Consider the following 22342-nt stretch of genomic DNA (forward strand, 5'->3'; position numbering starts at 1 on the left):
GGTTGCAGATGGCTACCTTCTCATTGTGTCTTCAGATAGAAAAGAAAGAGGAAGAGACACAGAGGAACTTCCTGTTCTCATCTAAACCTAAACATTTCCCTAAGACACTGTCTCCAAAAAAAAGTCACGTTAAGCCTAAAGGCTTCACTATATGCATTTTAAGGGGACAGGCACAGTCAGTCACTTTGATTTTGGGTCACCCTCACTTCCAGTTGCACATAGGTTGTCACTAAGCATGCTTCATTGTGAGGTGCAGAGGGTCTTGGCTGCCCTCTTACCTGGAGCCACGACTCTGGGAGGAAAAAAGCAAATGTCTATTGTGAAGAGGCAGAAACAGGGAGAACACAAAGAGAAGGGCTTGCTGCATGTTGGCAGGTGGCACCCTGGGTAAAGGGATGATTTGCATTGGATCTGTACCTTGAGGATTTGGAGGTCATCCATGATAAGACTTCCTTCCTAGCAATGAGTGTACTGAATTGTCCCCTGATCTCATGGCTGGTTCATACATGGAGGGACTCAATGGTGTATGTTTTTCCCCAATGATGGCATTTAGGATAGAGCCACAATCAGGTTTTTACCACCCAAGGGAGAACTAGACAAAGCTGGACAAAGTGTGGAGAAGGCAGGGCATTAAGAACCAGCAAAATAACATAACAAAAATACTAATACAAATACAAATGAGAAATATGTATAGTAGTGTTACAAATACTCCCACCAGGGCAGCAAGCTACTTTCTGCATGTGGTTTCTTCCAGATGGGGAGGCATGTGCTCCTGGCTGCCTCAGCACTACAGGTCTCTCCTGCGGAAGGACTGAAGCTGCTGGAGACAGGCTGAGAAGAGGATGATGGGTTTAGGGACTCCCACCCTAAGGTAAAGTATACCTACACCTAGAGAGAGAATACCTGCATACCTGGCAGTGGCTCTTATTTTGAGGAATCAGCATCCATAAAGCACGATGGGGCCTGTGCTTGCTAAATGTCCAGCTAATGATGGCTTCAGATACCAGCTGAATTGTTTTCCCCCACAAAGATATGGCAAAATCTCCCTCTCTGAACCTTAACTGGTGTGGCAATAGGATCATCAGGGAGGTAGTCAGTCTGGGGTATCATGGACCTTGAATCCAGTAGAACTGGTGTCCTTAGAGGAAGAAGAGGAGAGAGGTTGGCAGCAAAACAACACAGGGTGATGACAAAGGGGAAGCTCAAAGTGCCGCAGTGCCAGTGAGGGGCTACTCTGTATTGCTGACAACCCCCTGAGCCACATAGGGGCAAGAAAGGATTCTCCTGGACAGGCATCAGCAGGAGCGTGGCTGATTTGGATTTCTGCATCTGCCTTTCCCCATGAAAAGGGCAAAACAACACATTTGTGATGTTTCAATCCATCCAGTGTGTGGCTTGTTGCTAAAGAAGCCCTAGGAGTTTTTTTTTTTAAAAGATTTCTTTTTATTTTTATTGCAAAGTCAGATATACAGAAAGGAGAGACAGGGAGGAAGATCTTCTGTCCAATGATTCACTCCCCAAGCAGCTGCAGTGGCTGGAGCTGTGCCAATCCGAAGCTAGGAGCCTGGAGCCTCCTCTGGGTGTCCCATACTTGTGCAGGGTCCCAAGGCTTTGGGCCATCCTTGACAGCTTTCCCAGGCCACAAGCAGGGAGCTGGATGGGAAACAAGACCACTGGGATTAGAACCAGTGCCCATATGGGATCCCGGCACATGCAAGGCGAGGATTTGTATCTTAAGTGATACAACTACAAGTAGACATTTACCCCTCTGAAGAGGCAGCAGGGGTCTCTGCTTCATCTGACATCAGGGATGACCAAACAAGGGGCTGCTGTTTGAAGTACTATGTGTCATACTGACTCGGACTGGCCAAGTGGTCATAGCTGGTGTGAAACTCTTCCTACCTGTCAGAAGCTTCATTCCCACCTGTGAGGTTCAGAGAGAAGCCATGTGCCTTGAGAAACACCACATGGTTTTGTGATGTCACCTCCAGAATGTTCTGAGTGTTTTGGTGACCAACTCCCGCATCGGACCTATACCTGGCATCTTACTTTGGTATGATTTTTTAATTTATGATGGAAACAGTAGTTAAGGCTGTAGAAATCTTTGCTTAGAATCTGTACTTAAAAGACTTTTGAAACATTTAAAACCCACAGAACGTTCAAGTTAGATCATTACAACTATGATACCTGACTTAATTGCTGTTTAATAAAACATCAGAGATCATATATAGATGCTTTCACACTCAAATTTTCAAGATGTGCCTGATTGATAAGGAGGGGATAAGTGAGTAGAAAATCATGCTTGTCAGATGAGGAACTGAGGCCCAGAGGATGGGTTGGGAAGCACAAATCTTCTTTTCTTTTTTTCCACAGCACTCAAGGTCAAATTTTACAAGAAAACGAGATACCAGACCCGAAAGTCTAGAAATTCCAATCAATGTGGTTTTGCCTCAGGTAGGATTAATTACAGAAGCATGCAATCTATCTACCTAAGCCAGAATAACCCTCTTCTTCCAAAACTCCAGCAATATGTGAGCGGAAGAGTCAGAGCCTTTGATTCCAGTTGGGTGCTGGTTGACTGCCTCCTCCTTACCCCATGCCCCATCACCTCCATGGTGTGTCTGGGGTCTCTGGAAGCCTTGGGCTCCCCTTATATTTGGAGTCTAAATGATAACTGGCAGACTGCCAGATGACCTGGAAACTCAAGCATTTCAAGTTTTTTTGTAGACTTAAAAAATAAATAAATCTACCATCTTAAAAGGAGGCCTTTTTTCATGCTTGCTGTTATACAAGCAATCTGGATTTCTGGTGGGAACTAACGGAACTGGAGCATAGAATCATGATTAAGAATGAATGCATGAGAAGAAAATCTAGTGAATCAACTAGATGCCATACTGTCATTTGGAGATGTCAAGAGGATCAAGCCCTGCTGTGTGCCACAGAGACAGCGTAATTAGGGATGAGTGAGTTTTTCCTGGGCCCAGTGAATTGGTGAATATCTGACAGACTTGAGATTCTGAGATCTCCCCCTACAAGTTCCTGTTTCCTTGGCAGAGTTCTCTTGGTGTGATTGTTCCTCCGGCTGCTATGTCACAAAGGGCAAGGCCTTGCTTTCTTCAGAGTCACTCCAGGCCCCTTGGGAAGACCATGGCCATGCAGCAGGAAGGGTTGAAATGTAGAATGGAGAGACCCAATGCAGAGGTAACTGCCAGAAACTGCTGTGTCCAGGGTTGTGTAGGAGGAGGATGGATTACCAATGGGCATTCTATGAGGGTAACTGTGACAACTTAAGACATATATTCAGCAAGAGGCACAAGTAGAGGACAAGAAAACATTCTGGTTGTTTTGTTTTCACATTATCCTTAAGACTTTGTAATGAGCAGCTACTTGCCACACGTTTCAGCTCACAAAGCTTTTCTAGAATATAGCTCTCTTCTTGATCATTTGACAGGATTGTGACAGCTATAGGAACCCTTCTGGATTTAATTCTGCTGCTGGGTACAGGGAGTTTAATTGGCCACCATTCTCTGATAGTTGGATTTTGCTCCTTTGTTTCTTCACAACCTGCATGAATTGATCTTTGCAGTGTTCAGGAACAGGTAAAGGATGTCAGAATGGGCTGGGGATGGGAGTGACAATGAAGGTAGAAACAGGATTAGAATAGATAATGATCACATGATAGAAACTGGAAAGATTCTTCCATCTATACCCAGCACAACTTTCCCTATTCACTCCCAGAAATAGCCTAGCAGTCAAGGTGAGGAAAAGGAGACTTAAGAATAAGCCTCCAGCTTGTTCTTTGGATACCTACTTCCTATGCCATGGTTACTGGTGGAGCTACTGGGCTGTTAGAAGGCTAGGTGGGCGTATAGTGAGGGCATAACAATTGTCTGGTACATGTACACCATGTAGACAGAGGTGGTTTTAGAGGTACACTTGCCAAAGAAATACAAGCCAAACACCAGGCTGCAGGAAACTTCCAGGATGTTGTAGACTATTCATCTGCAGGGAGGACATGGGCACTAAACCACCACGAGGGCTGAGAGAAAGTGTCCTTGCTATCTCTCCCTAAACGAGATGGTGCACAGCTTGGAGGTAAAAACTGATGTGGGACTCAAGGGGGAAGGAATATTAAGTGGTTATTGGTCATATATGTGTTGAGCACAAGAGCATGCAAGTGTGAGATTTTCTAGGTATGAGAATGGGAACCCCAGGACCCCTCTGCTAGTACTGGGATTGGAGGCAGGGGCTTGAACCCAGGTCAGTGACCATGCTCTCTGTTGTGACTCAGGCTGGGCATGTGTCACTTAGCTGGGCCAGGTTACTGCTTAACTACAAAAATCTCTTCATGTTTGTAGCAGATGGTGCCTCTTCTCTCTCTTTCTCACATAAAATATTCGTGTTTTCTGATCAATTTCCCTTCAGCTGATAAACTTGCAGGCCATCAAGGGTATTTTCCAGGCTAAGTGATCACCTTGTTTATTTGGTATGTAAGACTGGATTCTAGCAGGTCTTCACATTTCCCCCACCAAAGGCTTTCTGAATTTTGTCAAGGCTTGTGTAATCCTAGATCCTTAGTGGAGATCTACACCAGATTAGATGAACTCTTTAGTGCCTCTCTTTTCCCTTCCTGTTGCCTTATTCTCTTCCCCTTTGTTTCAGGCTTGTTCTTCTAAAATGTTGGAATCCCGCTTACAGTACCCATAGCTCTGCAAATGCAAACAGCTCCTCAGAGCATGATTTGAGATTCTGTGCTAAACAGTTAGCTAAAACTACCATGAACGGCATATTCTTGCCATCTTTGACATTAATGTGATTCTGTAATTCATCATGCTTACCATTGAGAATTTTTCTTTTAACTGTTAGCTTCTATTAAAACAAACATTGGCCTGATCATAGTCCCAGGGAACTGAGCTAATTATGTAAGATGAAAATGAGACTTAGCTTTGTCATATCATCTAACAACTAGTAGTGTATTTGGTGTTTCTTTCTTGAATCTTGGGGTCTTCTAGCTTCACATACCTTAAAAGTATCTGAGGTTGTTGAGTGTTCTTTGTTATCCTTATTCATTCAATTTTTATCACTAGGCTGGAATTCAGCTGCAAATATCTGCAGTAGCAATACTTTTCTGGGCTGTGGTAGCCACACTTTTCCACGAGTAAGGAGGCTCTAGCATACATTGTCCAGTCTTCCTATAAAGGCCAGCAACCCCAGTAACTCCATTCCAGCAGGGTCCACTCAGAAGTCCTGCTCCTTACAAATCCTGTAGCACCAATAAGAAGCTTTAGCCCCACGGCTTCTCTCTGCCCTTTGACCTGTGCCTGCCTTCTTCCAGCTGCTTGTTCTCGCCACCCTCCACCATGTTCTTCCCTTGCCACAAGGCTAATGATCTGATTAAGGCATTGAGTTGTTGATGATTTCAAGCATTTCCCTTCCAGGGTAAGTCATAGGTTATACCAAAGATATACCAGGAATACGGACAGGTCTAAAGCTAAGAAACAATTCCAGAATCTAGGTGGGACTGCAGGCATCAGCGAGGGCAATGTTTGTGCATAGGGGTCTTCTTGCATTTCCAGAAGGAATGCATCATGTGGTCAGAGCTGTTGAGTACATGGCTCCTGAGGTCAACAGTGCTTGACAGGAAGGTATGATGAGCACAGAGTCCATTTTGATCCTCTTCTGTGGGGATCAAACTCATTTTCCCACAAAGAAGCCAACTTTCATTTTTCCCACCAGTGGGGTCTCTATCACTGTGTGAAAACATCTCCAAGGACTGAGGCAGAGACCACTCTCTCCTTCATGGTAGTGGGGAGAGAGGAAGTTTCCTCTGCTCTCTGAAAGTTTCATAACTGAATCTGCTGGAGCAGATGTCCAATAGATAAACTAACAAGAGCAGAGACATCAAATTTATTTACAAGCAAATACACAGGACCACGTAATCAATGAAACCCAAAAGGCTGGTCAGATTGTTTATGCTTAAACGGCATCTTGAGTTATGGAGATAACCGGGGACTAGAGTTTTTGGGAGGAGATGATGACATGGAGGAATGGAGGTCTGGGGACAATAGGGGGCGCTACAGGCCACGAGATAGTGAAGGAAGCACAGTGAACAAAGGCTATTTTTGCTATCTTAATGTGCAGCCAAGTCTCAGGTCACAGCCCTCAGGGTGAAGGTGGTTCTTGGACCAAAGTGTCTGAATGAGGTGTTAGAATTTTGATTTGTTTCTCTTGTGAATTCATATCTTGTGTTGAATGAAATGGCAGGGAAAGGGATGAACTTACTTGTGAAGGAACTCAATCAGGCAAGAAAACTTCACAGAAAGCCTCTTCCTGTGATTCAGGAGAGAGAGAGAGAGTTGAATGGGGATCCCAAAGACCTGAGTCTATAGCTTTTGTTCTGTATAGTCAACATGTCAAGCACATCTTGGGGTATCATTTTCTGAGCCCAACAGCTGTGCTGCCATGGGATCTACCTCTCAGGCTCCGGAGAACTTTCAAACATATATACAAATTAATATTTATTCATTTATTCCTATTAAGCTTTGTTTATGATTTATTTTGTTTATTTGAAAGGCAAAGTGACAGAGAGAGAGAAAGAGAGAAATCTTTCATCCACTGTGATTCACTCCCCACATGGCAGCAACAGCCTGGACTGGGACAGGCTGAAGTCAGGATTGACTTCTGGCTTCTACTGGAGTCTCCCACATTAAGTGGTAGAGGCCCAAGCACTTCAGGAATCTTCTGCTGCTTTCCCAGGCACATTAGCAAGGAGCTGAATTGGAAATAGATCAGCTGGGATTTCAAACTGGCCTATGAAATGGGATGCTGGCATTGTAAGAAATGGCTTAACTCATGGCACTGCATCAGCCCCCAAATAATTTATTAAAGTTTTATCTATAATTTATAAGACATTAAAGAGACAGTAGTATGGCTTAATGTGTTGTGGAGTCCTTACTGTGACACCAGCATTGCATATCAGAGTACCAGTGTGAGCTAATTTAGCTGAGGAAGCAACAGAAGATGGTCTAGAAGTCTGAGTCCCTGATATTCATAAAGGAGATCTGAATGGTGTTGTAAGCTCCTTGCTTTGGCCCGGTCCAATCCCAGCTGTTGTCCCTCTCTGGCGAGTGTAAATACATATTTATTTTATAGAGAGATGTAGTGGGAGATATTGATCTTCTTCTAATTTACTTAAATGTCTGCCACAGCTAGGATAGGGTTGAGATAGGCTGAAGCTTCGAAATAGGAGGAACTCAGTTTGGATCTGCTATGTGGGTGACGGGACCCACATTGTTTGAGCCGCCTCTGGCTGCCTCATAGGGTACACATTACGTGTATTTGGATCAGAATCACAGCCAGGACTTGGAGGCAAGCACTGCAAATTGAGATATGATCATCCCAACCAGAGTCTTAATCACTGTGCCAAATGCTGCCTTAGGAACACTTTCAAAGGGTATTACAGAGGTTTCTGATTGACAGAACTTTTGTTGGGGACATCTACGGAGAAGGAACTAGCTGCAAACATGGGCCAAGGAGGCCCGGCACCTTGTCTCTGCACAGGCTTGCTTAGCTGGAGTGCATACTTCCTAACTGGTCGCTTTGTTAAGAGGTTTATTTAGCATTTGCTATAGGACTGTAGGCCAGGAGTGTTGAGACTTTGCCAGTTGAACCGACGGCTGTTTGATCCTTAAGCCAGCCTGCCTACTGCTTTCTATTTCTCACACAATTTCAGACGGTAGGCGTAATGCCTCTGCTTACATTCATTTTCATGTGCCATTCAGAGAAGTGAAACTAACTTCCCCAAAACACTCAGTGTTGGGACTTTTGAGCTCAAAACTACTTGGGATTTGGAGCCTGTTTACTCAGTGTGGACTCTTTTTTTTTTTTTTTAAGATTTATTTCTTTTTATTGGAAAAGCAGATCAGGTTTAAGCAGAGGAGAGGCAGAGAGAAAGATTTTCCATCCACTGGTTCACTCTCCAAGTGGCCAATGGCTGCTGGAGCTGAGCCGACTTGAAGGTAGGAACCAGGAGGTTCTTCTGGGTCTCCCACACAGGTGCAGGATCCCAAGGTCTTCGGCCAGCCTCCTTTGCTTTCCCAGGTCACAGAGAACTGGATGGAAAGTGGAACGACTGGATACAAAACAGCGCCCATGTGGGATCTTTATGTTTGCAAGGCGAGGATCTAGCTGTTGAGTCATCGTGCCAGGCCCCTCAGTGTAGATTTAAGATGACAGATGGACAACCAGCATGCATAGGGTGCAGGGGCAGCATCCTTTAAGTCAAACTCATTGATGCACCTAGAGGTCTGGGGAACTGAGAAGCAGAGCTCACAGTTACTGAATCTGCTTCTTGAAGTCACAGACCTGCTCTGGGACTATTTTAAAGTTTTAAAATAGGAAGTGAAATGAGGATTTGGTTTTACAAACAACACTAAGCATACTAAGCTAAAGACATTGTCAGTCATGTTGGTCTAAAGTGTTAGAATCTTAATGAGTTCATGTAATATTTCATCCTGACACCTCAGTGCATTTTTATGGATTTATTCATTGGCAAGGACTTCCTAAGCCTCACTGTCTATATGATGTTTGTTGTTCCAGTTCTCCTGACAAGGGGTGTCAAAGAATGAGTGTAGAGTTTGGGATCAAATATTCTGGCTTAAAATTTGGCTTTGTTTCCTTCCCAGCTATATAATTATATATAGACCCAAGCCAGTTTTCTTTTTGAGTGAGATATTACATATGGTTATGGGAAAATTATCAAATCCTATGATACACGGTGATCAATCAGTGACATTTTTTTTCTTGTTTTATCACATTCTCCTCTAAGGAAGTGTTAAGTGACTTCTCTTATGAACATAGTAGCAGTTTCTTGCTGTCTGCTCTTTATAAACAAAGAAAATTTTATAGATTCCCCATTTGTTTTTGAATTTACAGCAAACCTTCTAAAGCAAGTAGGGCAAATGTTAGCCAGGCTTCTGTGAATGATGGTGTGGATGCCCTGTCACAACTTTTGTGACTGGCATTATCCAGGGTTAGGCATTGTACAATATGCCCAATACACACGAGGTGATCCTGAATCCTGTTAGAATCCACGTTTCCTAGGTGTAGCAATGGTACATAAGGTAAGCGACTTTGTAAAGGTCATACACTGAGTTGTTGACATGAATGTTTGGGAAGAATAGGTGCAAGATTCAGAGCAGAAGTATGACTAGAATGAGGACTTTCACAGGTAAAGATAGGGCTATCTTTGAGGACTAAGTCTAGCTGGGTCTGATGGGAGTCAGTGAAATGCCACTGGAAAGAAAGATTTTATTTGGGCTCAGTGTTTGCCCTATGTGTACCCGTGATTCTTGTCAGATGACACAATACCTGCATACTTAATATTTTTTTCTTTAATCTTCTTACTTTTGGTTCTGCTTTACTTAGTTTCCTCCTTAATAATAGCCACTTTTCATAATACCCATTTAAATAATCATAAGAGTATTAAAATTCCAGAATAATGTTTAAATATTCTATCTAACAGTCATGAGGTGAGGCTGGACTTGACCTTATCTTAAACAGGAGGAAAATGGGAGGACTCAAAATCAATGGCAGGATATGTGGTTTCTGTGAAGGGAGGCAGGGGAACGAGTCAGTCAGTATTTCCTGGACTGGGTGCTGCAGGAATGGAGCAGAGAACACTCAGATCTGCTTGGGAAGAGTTGACGGGGAGGAAAGACAATGCCAATGAGGTTGGTAAAAGAGAAATCCTGGGACCATACTGGTGCCAGTTTTCAAATAGGGGTTCATTAGACAAGGGAAAGCTACACCAAGAGGGCGATGGCTCTGACCCTTCACTGCACAGACATGGCAAGCAAGGCCAGAGAGCGAGAGGATGAAGGTCACTGGATGTGCAAAATGACAAGGATGCACAGCTAAGGATCTGCCTCTCATTACAGTTTTATTTAGTGCATTTCTGTTGAGGGGAGCTGATGTGCCTTGTGTATCCAGATCAGCATGTGGAGACAGAATAAAGGCAGCCAAACAGCATGCCATAAAGGCTGTAGTGGATATAAACAGGAACAGGTGCTATGCTAAGGTGGATCAAGATGAGTGCCTGATTGAAGCAAAAACAATTGCAGAAAGGAAATCAAGGAAATTGGAATATAACCTCTTGGTATTGTCTGATATTCAAGAGCCATAGTTAAATTTGAAAGGGGTGATAATGATATGGCTGTTCTATCAAAATAAAGACACACCTTGATGAGTTTGTGGATAACATGACAGGATGTTACCTTACCTTAAAAGAACCCAGTGGTGATCTTAGGTGATGATTTGGATGAAGCAATGTGGCCTGGCTTTTGTCCCTGGTGAAGCTGGGGCATGAGCACATGGAAATTTGTTTGATTATTCTGAGTATGTGTGTGAAATCTTCTACAGTAAATGGTAAAGAAAAAAATTCTCGACCTCCAAAGTACTGCAAGTCCTTTGACAAATCTATAGTATTTCCCAAGTTCCCGTATACTCCTAAATCCAGGAAGCCAGCACGGGACTTGTGTCCTACTGAGAGAACTTCTGCTGGTCATGTAACTTTAAGTTGGATTTTCTCCACCTGTAAGGTGGGAATAACAGTATTTTTTATGAGAATGTTGCACAGACTGAATGGATTCCATAGGTAGAATGTTCAGCACTGGATCTAGCGTGAAACTGGAGCCCAGTGTGTATTTGCCATCTCCCTCTTCTCTAAGGACAGTTGACTAAAGTCACATTATTCCATGACCATCTTTCCTGGATCCAGACCCTGCTGAGACAGAGCTGTGCTCTGCTTCTTGTGCAAGGACAAAACCTTAATGTCCTTGCTTGATTTTCCCAGAAATTCAGACCCTTCAGCTTATAAGGAAACAGTCTGAGCTCCCCAGGGAGGTACATTCTGGTCACTGCCTCAGCTTCAGGAGCCAACGTGTTTTCCCAATTGAGAAATGTGAAAGCTGTGGAGGCAGAATTTATTGAAAGTAAATAAGGTTCTGATCAGAATGCCCTTGCACCTTGCTATCTGGAAGATGGAGCATATCCTTACCAAGTTAATGACATGTGTTTATTGCAAAGTTAATGGCACGGAACTGTGTCTTCTATTTATCTAGCTCTTTGAATTTTATAAAATTGTAGCCCACTTTATACACCGTGCAAATTATTTCTCTTTCTCTATACATGTATATAATTCAGATAGCCTGGCTTGTTTTCTATCTTCTCTCTCTGTGAAATTGTGAAAATAACTCTATACATGAGGAATTGTTACCTGGAGAGCATCTCGATACACTTGGATAAAATGCTTTTTGGCGTATTTAGGAGTAGCACTCAGGATCTTATTTTTATTTAAATTCATTGTTGCAATTGTAACCTCTTCTCCAACATGAATTCTACCTGCCCACTTTTTTTCTAAATACATCTTGGATGGAATTCCAGCGTTAGTGAAATCCACCTTTCTCTGTAACGATTCTTTATTTTTACGGCATTTGGCAGTTTTTAAAGAAACAGCTTCATCTTTATTATTCCATTCAGTCTCACAATTGTGTTGTGAACTAAGCTCAGGGCACCTACCCGTTCCATCTTATGGGTATGTCTCATAACCTTTCATGGTGAAAGGTTCCTGAGAGATCAGACTAACTCATTTGTACGACTGGAAAAGATGCAACTCAGCAAAGATGGGTAACTGTGGGTGACAAAACCGGGACAGGAATCCTTGTGGCCCCTGGTCTCAACTCCTTGGCCTTTAACCTTGTTGCCTCTGTGACCTGGGGAAATGGCACATACTGCCGGGCTTGGAGCTGTCTGGACCACCAGTAGGCAGAGTCTACGGAAGAAGATGGTTAGAAATTCAGATTCCCAAAATCAGGTACGCAAGAGGGAGGCCCTGGAATCTGCATTTACAGTCTACTGGGATTATTATTCTGCGCTGGGAAGTGTGAGGGCCACTGGCATGGTGGATTTCAGCCCTGTGGATCCAGTCCCTATTTCATACTGTGCTCTCTTGAGGTTCATGGTCAACATCACATGACCTTCTCTATAATTTTAATGCTTCTCACCAGGTGATTTGTCTGGGATGGTGTTTCTTCCTCACCAGTGGGCTTCTGCTTTGAGGTTGGCTTGGTGAGAGGACCTGGAGTGTATACTGAGGGGTCGCTGTTGGGACAGGCTGAGAAGTGATAAGATGGGAGGATGGACCTGGGTGGGACAAAAGAGAAAGCAGGGTTGACCTCAGCACCATCATTTTGAACATGGTGTTTGGGTGGCGTTGGAGAGACTCAGGCAGTCTCTTTGCTGTGCCAAATTCGGTACACACCTGTGTTTGAAGTAGTTGGAGAGCTGTGTGTGGTATGTGTCGGACACAAGTGTGCCAGAACCCATGCTTAGTACTTTTGTATATTATCTCTTTCACATCCGCAAAATAGTTCTATGACTAGAGGAGGTAGATAAAATGATCCCCATTGGAAACCACAGGAACTAGAGCTCAAACAACTTGCTCAAATTCATGTAACGGATTAGCTGTGGGGCTATGACTCAACATATGTGTTTGGCTGCAGCAAAAACCAATGCCTTTAGCCTTTACCATACACGATCAGTTCTCATTCTCTGGAGTGTCTATATTTGCAAATTTGCCTACTTGCCAAAATTTTGCATGTGGTCCTGGAGTCAATATCTGTAGAAATTTATGGCCCTTCTTCAGAGATAGCACAGAGCATTGAAAAACTGGAGTTTCCCAAGGCCGAGTTCCTGGTCGAAATCCTCCTTGTTTCAACTTTCATGCTGGAAAGTAGCATCCTTTGCACGGTCCGTTTAGTGACTAGTGTGTTTGTCTTTGCATTTTTGTGTTCCATGCACGTTTTGTCATTTTGCTGTTTAAAGGCATTTAAATTTTGCGAGGCATTCCAAGCCAAGTGCTGCCTGGTGTTCTTACCTGGGAGAAGGCTGTGATGTGTGCTATGTAGAAACTTACATGTGTCAAACTTGGTTCAGGAGTGAGGTGCTGCCAGCGGCAATTCAATGTTCAGGAGTTAATGACAGGTACTTGCAAAGATGTCTTTAAATAGAAGCACCCCTAAAACATGTGGTTCAGTGTTCTTATTAGAGGCTTGTAGGGACCTAGCCTGAATCTTCCGGTTGGGGTTTTGCTGAGTTCAGTGTTCAAGGTGATTAAAGGGCTTTAACCACCTGTAATGACATGGATTGACAATAGTTCCTCCTGAATCGCCCAAGAAGCTGACAAGCTCCCTGTGGCAAGGCCAGAGGCTCAGCCTGGGTGTTATCGAAAGTCTCTGGGCTGCTTCTCTGACTTCCAGCCCCAGATCGAATAGGTCCTTGCTTAACGCTCAGCTTGTCCCTTCTCTCCCACAGCGGGGCTCAGCCGAGCCCTTCCTCAGGCTCCACAACGTGTACACCACCCCTCACTGCTCTAGGCAGGCCGCTCTGTCCAGGCCCAGCCGCAGGGTAGTCAGCCAGCACTCGTATCCGCTCAACCGCTTCTCCTCCGTGCCCTTGGATCCCATGGAGCGCCCCACCTCGCAGGCGGACCTGGAGCTGGACTACAATCCTCCACGGGTGCAGCTGAGTGACGAGATGTTTGTCTTCCAGGATGGGCGGTGGGTGAACGAGAACTGTCGCCTGCAGTCCCCCTACTTCTCGCCGTCCTCCTCCTTCCACCACAAGCTGCATCACAAGCGGCTGGCTAAGGAGTACCTGTTGCAGGATGAGAACAAGTCCCTGCGTGAGGAGAACAAATCCCTGCGCGAGGAGAACAAGGCCCTCCGCCGCGAGAATAAGATTCTGCAAGTCTTCTGGGAGGAGCACAAGTCCCCCCTGGGCCGCGAGGACAGCCGCTCCTCTTCGCCGCTGCTGCATAAGGACACCGCGTCTCAGGAGGTGATGAAGCGGGACAGTGTGGCCGCGCCGGTGCAGCGCGCCAAGGAGACCAGCACGCTGCACCTGCTCAGGGAGGAGAACCGCGCACTGCAGCAGTTGCTGGAGCAGAGACAAGCCTACTGCTGGGCCCAGGGTGACGATCAGGCCGCCCCAGTCGAGGAGACCAAGCCGGTGATCTCGGCTCACGAGGAATCCCACAGCCCAGACCAAGGCCCCGGCCTCTCTTCCCCCTTTGAGGAACCCAAAGGACCCTCGACTCCTCAGGAAGACGCCAAGACCCTACGCGCCCTCAGGGAGATGGTCAACAGCTTGGCGGGGCCTGCTGGAGAGGAGATGACCAAGGTGGGCCCCGGGCTGGCTGACAGCAGCGGAGGTGGTGGTGGCAGCCAGGCCCTGCAGTTGCTGCGGGAGATGAGCCAGGCGCTGCAGGCGCTGCGTGAGGAGAACCGGCTGCTGCAGGAGGAGAACAGGGCCCTGCACGTGCTGCGCGAGGAGCACCGCGTCTTCCAGGAGGAGAACAAGGCCCTGTGGGAGAACAACAAACTGAAGCTGCAGCAGAAGCTGGTCATCGACACGGTGACTGAGGTCACGGCCCGCATGGAGATGCTCATTGAGGAGCTCTACGCCTTCATGCCGGCCAAGGGCAAGGACCCCAAGAAGCCCAGCAGGATCTGAGGCCGCCGCTAGCGCGGTAAACTGGGACACAGAGGTCCCGCCTGAACCATCCTTTGCCTCTCTCCCTCCCTGTCTTCCTCGCCTTCCTCCCCCACCAGCCCCTGGAAGAGCAACAATCACGGCCCTTCCTAAATCCAGAGAAGTAATAAAGACAGGACCGGCTGGGGTCACTGAACGCTCCAACACTCGGTCTGCATTTCTTTTATTTCTTTTTTTAAAACAGTCCTAGTAAGTTGATCCTGTAGTGAAGCTAAGCACACAAACTTCCCAGAAACTCTGGGACCCTAAGCCCCATATGGGCCCAGCTTCTCTCCCCCACCCTACCCTTCCTGTGCAGCTTTCAACAGAGAGGGACAATTGCTGTACCTACATCAACCTGTCAGTACCACCCCAAGTAAATAGACTGATGTTACAGCTCCCTCTGTATACTCTGTGGGTTCAGGCCAATGTCCCATGGCAGACATCCAGTGTTACATCATGATAAAGAATGAATCCATGACCCTAAAATCCTCTCTGCTCTATCCAGTCATTCTTATCTCCCTAACTCCTGACAATCACTGGAGTGTTAAAAAAAAAAAAAAGATTATTGTTTATTTGAAAGGCCGACAGCTGCTACAACCAGGGCTGGACCAGGTTGAAACCATGAGCCAAGAACTCCATCTTGGTCTCCCATGTGCATGGCAGGAACTTTAAGCACTTAGCATCATACGTTGTATTCCCAGGTGCACTAGCAGTACGCTGGATTAGAAGCAGAGCAACCAGGACTGAAATGATGATGGGCTGGGGATATTCCAAGCTATGGCTGAACGTGCTGTGCCACAACACTAGCACCTGCCTTTGATGATCTTTTTCATAGCTCATTTCTTTCCAATGCTAAATGCCATTCTCTTGCCACTGGACCACAGATCATTTACTGCTCACCAGAGAAACAGATTGATGGTGTCCACATGAATCTAACTTCTCTCTCCATTCCCCCAGTCTCTTCCTTATGTCTGATTTTATTATCTATTTTCATTTTTCCCCCTTCCTCCTCCTCTTATTTGTTCTTCTACCTCTCTTTCTCATTCTTTCTTGCTGTCATGCCATCTCTCATTTCTGAGGTCTTGGGGAGAAAGAGAGGCTTACGGGAGAAGAGGCCACTGGAAGCCAGGGCTTTTCACCTGTGCTATCATTGATCTTGAGGCTGGATGGCTGCTAGCTAATGCTAATCTGTGCCCCTGGATTCTGCCCACTGGATATTCTGATCTCCCGCTGTGACTACCAACCTGTCTCCAGACATTCCCAAATGTCCCCTGGGGGGAATAGCATTTTAACACTGGTGTAGGTGTCTCAGAGTATCTTTTCTTGCACCACTAGTGCTTGAAGCACTTGGAGAAAGGGGAATGTGTCCCCAGAGGAAGTGCTGACACAAGCCCTGGCAGCAGATAAGTGAGCCTTTTCTCCCCTAAAGAGTCTGAGAAGTCCCACAAGGAAGGAATCTACTTCTCTTCGGTGAGCCTAAAATTTGTCCAATTTTATTTGATCCTGAAATCTCTTTTTCTATTTTTTTTCTGTGCATCACCCAGGTTGGGATGATGTGCTCTCTGCTGTCCTCGATCCTGACCGCACCTCTCTACCCAGGGGTTCACTCTACTCACTCATGATTCACACTCCCAGTTTGATTCAGGAGATGATCATGGTGACATCTAGGCCTACTAGAGGGAGATAGTGGGTCTGAAGTTTTGGGATCTTCTGTGAAATTGGACATACTTAATTATTTAATTTTTACTTTATTTGAAAGGCAGAGTAGGGGGAGTTTCAGTCTCGTGTTTCACTTTCCACTTGCCTGAAACTGCCAGAGCTGCCCAGGAACTCATTGCAGAATTCCTGTGTGTGTCAGGAGTCCTCACTACTTGAGTAACCAGACCTGCTACAGTAGCGGGAAGTTAGAATCAAGTAGAGCTGGGTCTTGAGTCCAGACTCTGGTATGGGCTGTGTGTCAAGCTGTGCCGTGACTTCTGTGCGAAGTGCTTGCTCCTAGATATTCTCTTTTCCTTCCTTCTCTTCTCTGCCTCCCACCTTCCCTCCTTTCCTTCTTTCCTTTTTTCTTTTTCTTTCCTCTCTATCTCCCATTCTTTGTCTTCCTTCCTTCCTTCTAAAAGATTTATTTGAAAACAAAACCAGAGTGAGAGAAAGGGAGAGACAGAGGCCTTCCATCTGCAAACTTACTCCTTGAATGTGTGTTAAGAGCTAGGACTGGAGCAGGCTGAAGTCATAAGCCAGCAACTCCATCTGGTCTTCCATGTGGATGACAGGAACTCAACTGCTTGGACCAATATTGTCTCCCAGGTGTATTTGCAAGAAGCAAAATCAAAAGCAGAGAAGCCAAGACTGGAACCAGACACTTTGATGTGAGATGTGTGTATCCCAAGCCTCAGCTTAACCTTTTCTGTCACCACCATCCAATGATATATTTTATTAAAGAAAAATTAATAGGGACAGGTTTATGTAGAAGGGAGCTGGGAAGGATTCATGAATTTTTCTGTGTGGCACAATCACCTGAGAGTGTTTGAAAAGTGATGATATCCAGGCTTCATTCCTAGACACTCTGATTTAATTAATATGGGCTATAACACGACATTGGTATGTTTCAATTTTAACAAGGTATATTTCTATGAAAGAGTTTTACACACACCACACATACACACACACACACACACACACACACGAGATCCTGTATCCAAGCTGTTAACACAGATTCTCCAGATAGCTACAATAGTTGGGGTTGGGCCAGGACAAAGCCAAGAGCCTGGAACTCCACCTGGATCTCCCACATGTGTGGTAGGGAACCAAGCACTTGGCCTATTCTTCAAAGTTTCCCCAGGCAAATTGGTGGTGAGCTAGAACAGAATTGGAGCAGCTGTGACTCATGAACTGACACATATAGGGGATGTCACACAGGCAGCAGCTTAATCTGATATTCCACAATGCTGGCCCAAACCTTGTGTGTGTGTGTGGGGGGGGAGTGGTTGTTTAAAAGCTTTATAGGTGATCCCAGCACACAACAAAGTTTAGAAATCTCTGCAGTGGGGCAGTTAAGTCTGATTCTCAACATACAATGGTCAATTCATAGTAGTGGATATAAAGGAGTATGCCTGTGAGGGGAAGATGTTTACCTATTTTAGTGATAGACAAACTGGCCATGATATTGAAAACAATGATTTTGAGACTGGAATACTCCCAGTTCTAGCTCACAGGCTGGCTGGATTTCTTTGACTAGAGCAAGCTCCAGAAGATGAGCCAAAGGCAGTTACCCCACTGCCGGAGCTCTCTGCACCTCACTTTTTACTGGCTGTGCAGCCTGTGAGGTGGGCATCACCAATTCTTCTACCCTCAAGAAGGCAGATGCAGTCTGAGATTTGCTCAGTTAGTAGGAGTCACATGAGCCTTTGGTACCGAGGACAAATGGCTCAAACTCCTGTGAGACCACCCAGCTAAGTGAACCTGGTCTCTGAAAACTGTTAAGAAGGTCTGGTGGCACATTTCTCAGCTTTAGCAACTTGCCAAGAGTTCAAGAGTTATCCAAGATAGCATCAGATACTTCAAGTGAGGGAGAGCAATAGGGTGAGAGAAGTCCCTTTGTCTCCTGGCTGGGTTCCACATGTTTCATCTGCTCACAGGGGTGGGAGATGATGGATGTACATGCAACCACTGGGTAACTTATTCTCCTATCATTCCCCAAATCTGAAAAAAAAAAGGTGTTCTCTTGATGGCTTCTGGTCCTTTTTTTTTTTTTCCTCCTAAATTTGGTAAAATTCAGCATTCAAGGTATCATAAAGTACTGTATCCCCAGGATGTGGGGTTTTGTTTCTTTAGAAAACCAAATTGATATCTGAAATTCTGTTCAATGGGAAGGCAAAAGACGGTCTTTTTTGAAAAAAGATTTATTTTTATTGGAAAGGCAGATACACAGAGAGCAGGAGAGACAGAGAGAAAGATCTATCCGATGGTTCACTCCCCAAGCGGCCACAGTGGCTGGAGCTGAGCCAATCTGAAGCCAGGAGCCATGAGCTCCTCCAGGTCTTCTGTACGGGTGCAGGGTCCCAAAGCTTTGGGCCGTCCTTGACTGCTTTCCCAGATCACAAGCAGGGAGTTGGATGGGAAGCGGGGCTGCTGGGATTAGAACCAGTGCACAGACGGGATCCTGGTGTGCTTTAAAGGTGAGGACTTTAACCACTAGGCTATTACGCCAGGCCCGGCAAAAGACAGTCTTCTCGTGTTTGTGCCACAAATATTTAACTTGGATTAATCCACATAACAGCAATTGAATGCTTTCTCAGAAGCTTAAGGAGCACAGAGAACTTAATACCATCTAACAACGTCAACTTTTTCAACGTCAGGCAGAACCTAAATGGGTGAAAAATTAGCAAGTTGAGCCACTGAGTGTCAGTTTTATGGAGCTGGGGAGATTTACTTCAAAACAATGTTTCATTGTACCGGTGCAGTGTAATCTGTCATAGGCTAGCAAGCATTTTAGCGGCATCTAGCCTCTTACAGAGCAGCATGAAATTTCATTCTTCAAGGCAAAGTTCCTTTAAACATCTCGGCTCCTTTTTCAGCAATTTCCACATCTGTGTCATGGCTCAAAGTTATTTAATGGCCTTATTTAAGGGCCAAGGCCGTCTACCTCTTTTCAGAGCAGGTCTTAACTTCCACGTCTTGGGCTTCCCTTTAGAGAATTCAGCACCTTATCTTTCCTCTCTCCCCAGTTCACCCCTGACTAGCTTTTTTAGTTCCTGAGTCAACTAGAACTCTTTACTGAGGTGCTTATAGATCTACTCAGTACCGTAAGTTGAGGTCAGAGTTAGAACCTTCACCATGCAAAACAACTCGCTAGCTAATGGGGGATAGAACGCCCCAGAATTCATGCAGAATTTTAGCCGGTAGACCATCCATTCAGAGGATGCCAATAATACAATTCAAAACACTGGAGAAAAGCTCAGAGTCTGTGTGCTTGGATTCAGTTCTCAGTTCTTTTCTTTCTCTGAGGAATTTCCCGAAGGTGATCTTAGTCTGCATAGAGTCAGTGCCTGCTGAAGTCCAGCATGAGGCTGGACAGCAGGGGAAGCTTCCGAGAGGACTGCACCCTGGGACAAGCTGTCTGATGGAAGAAGTTGGAGCCCCCTTGGCCTGTTTTAGTTGCCACAGGTTTGTTGTTCTGAGTTGAATTTCTGGTTCAAAGATGAGGAATGGCTTTCACTGGGAAGCTGGGCCATTTTCAGAGTGTTCTGGACAGGGCAAGAGCAGCTGCTGGCAGACCGCCTCCGTATTTATTGGAACATCATCGTGAGCTTTAGTCTTTTGCAACAGCAGCATGTTTGCACCCAGGAGAGGCCCTCCTGTCTTCTCAGTCACATGCAGGTCTTCTCCAGTTTGAGCCATTATCAGTTTCTCTGGGTAAACAGTTCTTTCCTGATGCCTTACCCTCTTTGTTCACTCAGACAACGGCCTTTGTAACCAAGAACAAAGTTAGGAGCAGGTGACACATTATTTTTAATACTGACAAAAGACTGTTTAATTTATAGCATTTCCTTTCAGTAAGCCTGCTATTATTCTTGGTAGATAAGTGATTTAGAGCTCTCCATCAGAAATCCTCAGTGGGAACATTTAAGCCCAAATCCTTTCTAGAAACTGGCCAGTTGTCTCTCAGACACACTGTGTGCAAGGTAAGAGTGATTTCTGTTGTAGTTAATTTCTGTGGGCCTCTGGTTGGTGGTCCTCACCTTTCCTCTCTCCCTTACTTATACATTTAATTGCCAGGTAACTTGATTCTATCTCTTAAACATACCTGGGAGACAGTTAGGGTAGGTGTGCCAATGCATGCTTCAGGACAGCTTCTATGTCTCTCAGGGAAGCACTGATCTTATCATTCCGAGTCTGTACAGCCTTATTGATAGGAAGTATTCAGAAAGCTGCTCCCTAAGCTAAGGGGTGCTGTGACTCCATTTATTTTGGGGGTCATTTGAAGGAACTGACAATGGCACTTGAGACTTTGTATATGGGAAAGAATAGAAGCAAAGGAGTTACAGCTGTGGAGGAAGTTCCCTGGTAATGCTCTAAGTTCCAACTTATGGCAAAGTGGCCACAAACTAAGGAGGCTTTACTATCATCCTGTCATGTAGAAAATTGACTTCCTCCTCTCTCCATCCCTCCATCACCCTTCCTTCCTGCCTCCTCCCTTACTCCCTCCTCTCTCTCTCTATCTTCCTCCCTTCCTCCTTCCCTCTCTTTCTTCCCCTCATTATTTTCCTCTTGTAAGTTTTCTATATTTTTAGGAGCATTGTCTCTGACATCCAGATAGGATGTTGGGAAAGAAGAGAGAACAGCAAAAATCTACAAGGTTTTCTTTGCTTATCTAAAGTGGAAACCCTTTTTGCCAAGAAAGCAAAACTCTCTAATCCAATATATATGGGGTGATGAATGGGAAAAGATCTTAATGTTTTGAGCAAAATAGATTTGTGTGGTTATGTGCTCACTCAATGCCTAGACCAGAGACCAGAGAGCTGCCCTAGATTCTCTTTTCTCCCTTATTTCTTATGGGTATTAAATCATTAAATTTGGCCAATTTTACCTCCAGTCTCTTGAATTTATTCTTTTCCTATCTGATTGTTCATCCAGTTCATTCCTTACCAGATCTTGCCTAAATAAATCCCCTTCCACACCGCAGATGGCATGGGCACTTTAAAATATACAATTGATTTTGTCACAACCCTCTTTCAAAGCTTTGCATGGATCTTTGTTCTTTTGCATGAACTTCACTAGTGTCTCGGGTTGGATTACAGATGTGTGGAAACATTGGTCCCTTCGCTCAAAGGGTTAAACTGAGTGTTGAGCTATCTCCTTGATTTACTCCTGTATTCCATGCAGCAATCACTGTTTATGCCAGCTAAATGCTTGGGCAGCTTTCCTTTGGACAGTAGTATCTCCCCCACCCACTCTCACCTGTTATATGTATATATTCTCTTATTTTATTTCCCTGGATAACCATACTGCATACCCTAAGACTTTAGTAAGTCTACCACATAGTGAACAGACATGTTTCAAGTATAGCGTAGTAAAAAGAAACTGTCTTTAGTCCTCTGGGTCTCATTTTTCATTTATGCAATTCTCTATATCTGGTACATTCCTGAACCCTTTTGGATCTTGAAATTCTTATTCATTCTCCTTTAAAGATTTATTTATTTTTACTGGAGAGGCAGATATACAGAGATGAGGTGATATAAAGAGAAGGATCTTCTGTGCACTCTTTTACTCTCCAAATGGCCACAACAGCTAAAGCTGAGCTGATCTGAAGCTAGGAGCCAGGTGCTCCTTCTAGGTCTCCCACTGGGTACAGCATCCCAAGGCTTTGGGCCACTGAGGAAGGGAGGGACAGTCAAGGATGGCTATCCCAGCTCAGGCACACTCATGTGAATCTTCTGAGATGGGATGATGTCTGTCTGCATCAGTGAAGGGCATTTTCTTTACTCAGTTCCCTGATCTCTTCCAGAAACACTCTCTTAGACACCCAGAAATAATCTGGGTACCTCTTAGCCCAGTCAAGGTGACATGTAAAACTGTTGCTCAATGTCAGCCATGGAGGCTGTGATCAGTGCAGCCTGAGCCATTTGCCTAACTTTGGGGATGACAGAAACTTTATAATGTTTAAACTCATTAGTCATTCTCCAGCCATTAATCTCAATATCCAAGAATGTGACACGCCGTATTGTAGAAGGAAAAATATCTGCCTTAA

The 22342-nt window shown here is 45.0% G+C and overlaps 1 protein-coding gene across 2 annotated transcripts; it reads left to right on the top strand.

Moving 5' to 3' along the window:
- The first annotated feature begins 1978 nt into the window (after positions 1-1978).
- On the top strand, positions 1979-14571 carry CBY2 (chibby family member 2). 2 transcript variants are annotated; one of them, XM_040991047.1, is made up of 3 exons: positions 1979-2053; positions 2374-2454; positions 13372-14571. In XM_040991047.1, exons 1-3 carry the CDS (start codon positions 1979-1981, stop codon positions 14569-14571), a joined length of 1356 nt encoding a protein of 451 aa, XP_040846981.1. The 2 variants fall into 2 exon arrangements, with proteins under 2 accessions (XP_040846981.1, XP_040846982.1); XM_040991048.1 differs by lacking the exon at positions 2374-2454.
- Positions 14572-22342: the final 7771 nt, after the last annotated feature.

This window comes from Ochotona curzoniae, unplaced genomic scaffold, assembly GCF_017591425.1.
Source record: "Ochotona curzoniae isolate NIBS_2020 unplaced genomic scaffold, NIBS_Ocur_1.0 contig_64, whole genome shotgun sequence".
In the NCBI taxonomy this organism is placed as follows: Eukaryota; Metazoa; Chordata; class Mammalia; order Lagomorpha; family Ochotonidae; genus Ochotona; species Ochotona curzoniae.

Coding starts and splice junctions, on each gene's coding strand:
- CBY2 (XM_040991047.1), top strand. CDS start 1,979: ATGTCACCTCCAGAATGTTCTGAGTGTTTTGGTGACCAACTCCCGCAT. Junction 2,054..2,373: donor ATACCTGGCATCTTACTTTG/GTATGATTTTTT, acceptor TTTTTTCCACAG/CACTCAAGGTCAAATTTTAC. Junction 2,455..13,371: donor TCAATGTGGTTTTGCCTCAG/GTAGGATTAATT, acceptor TCTCTCCCACAG/CGGGGCTCAGCCGAGCCCTT.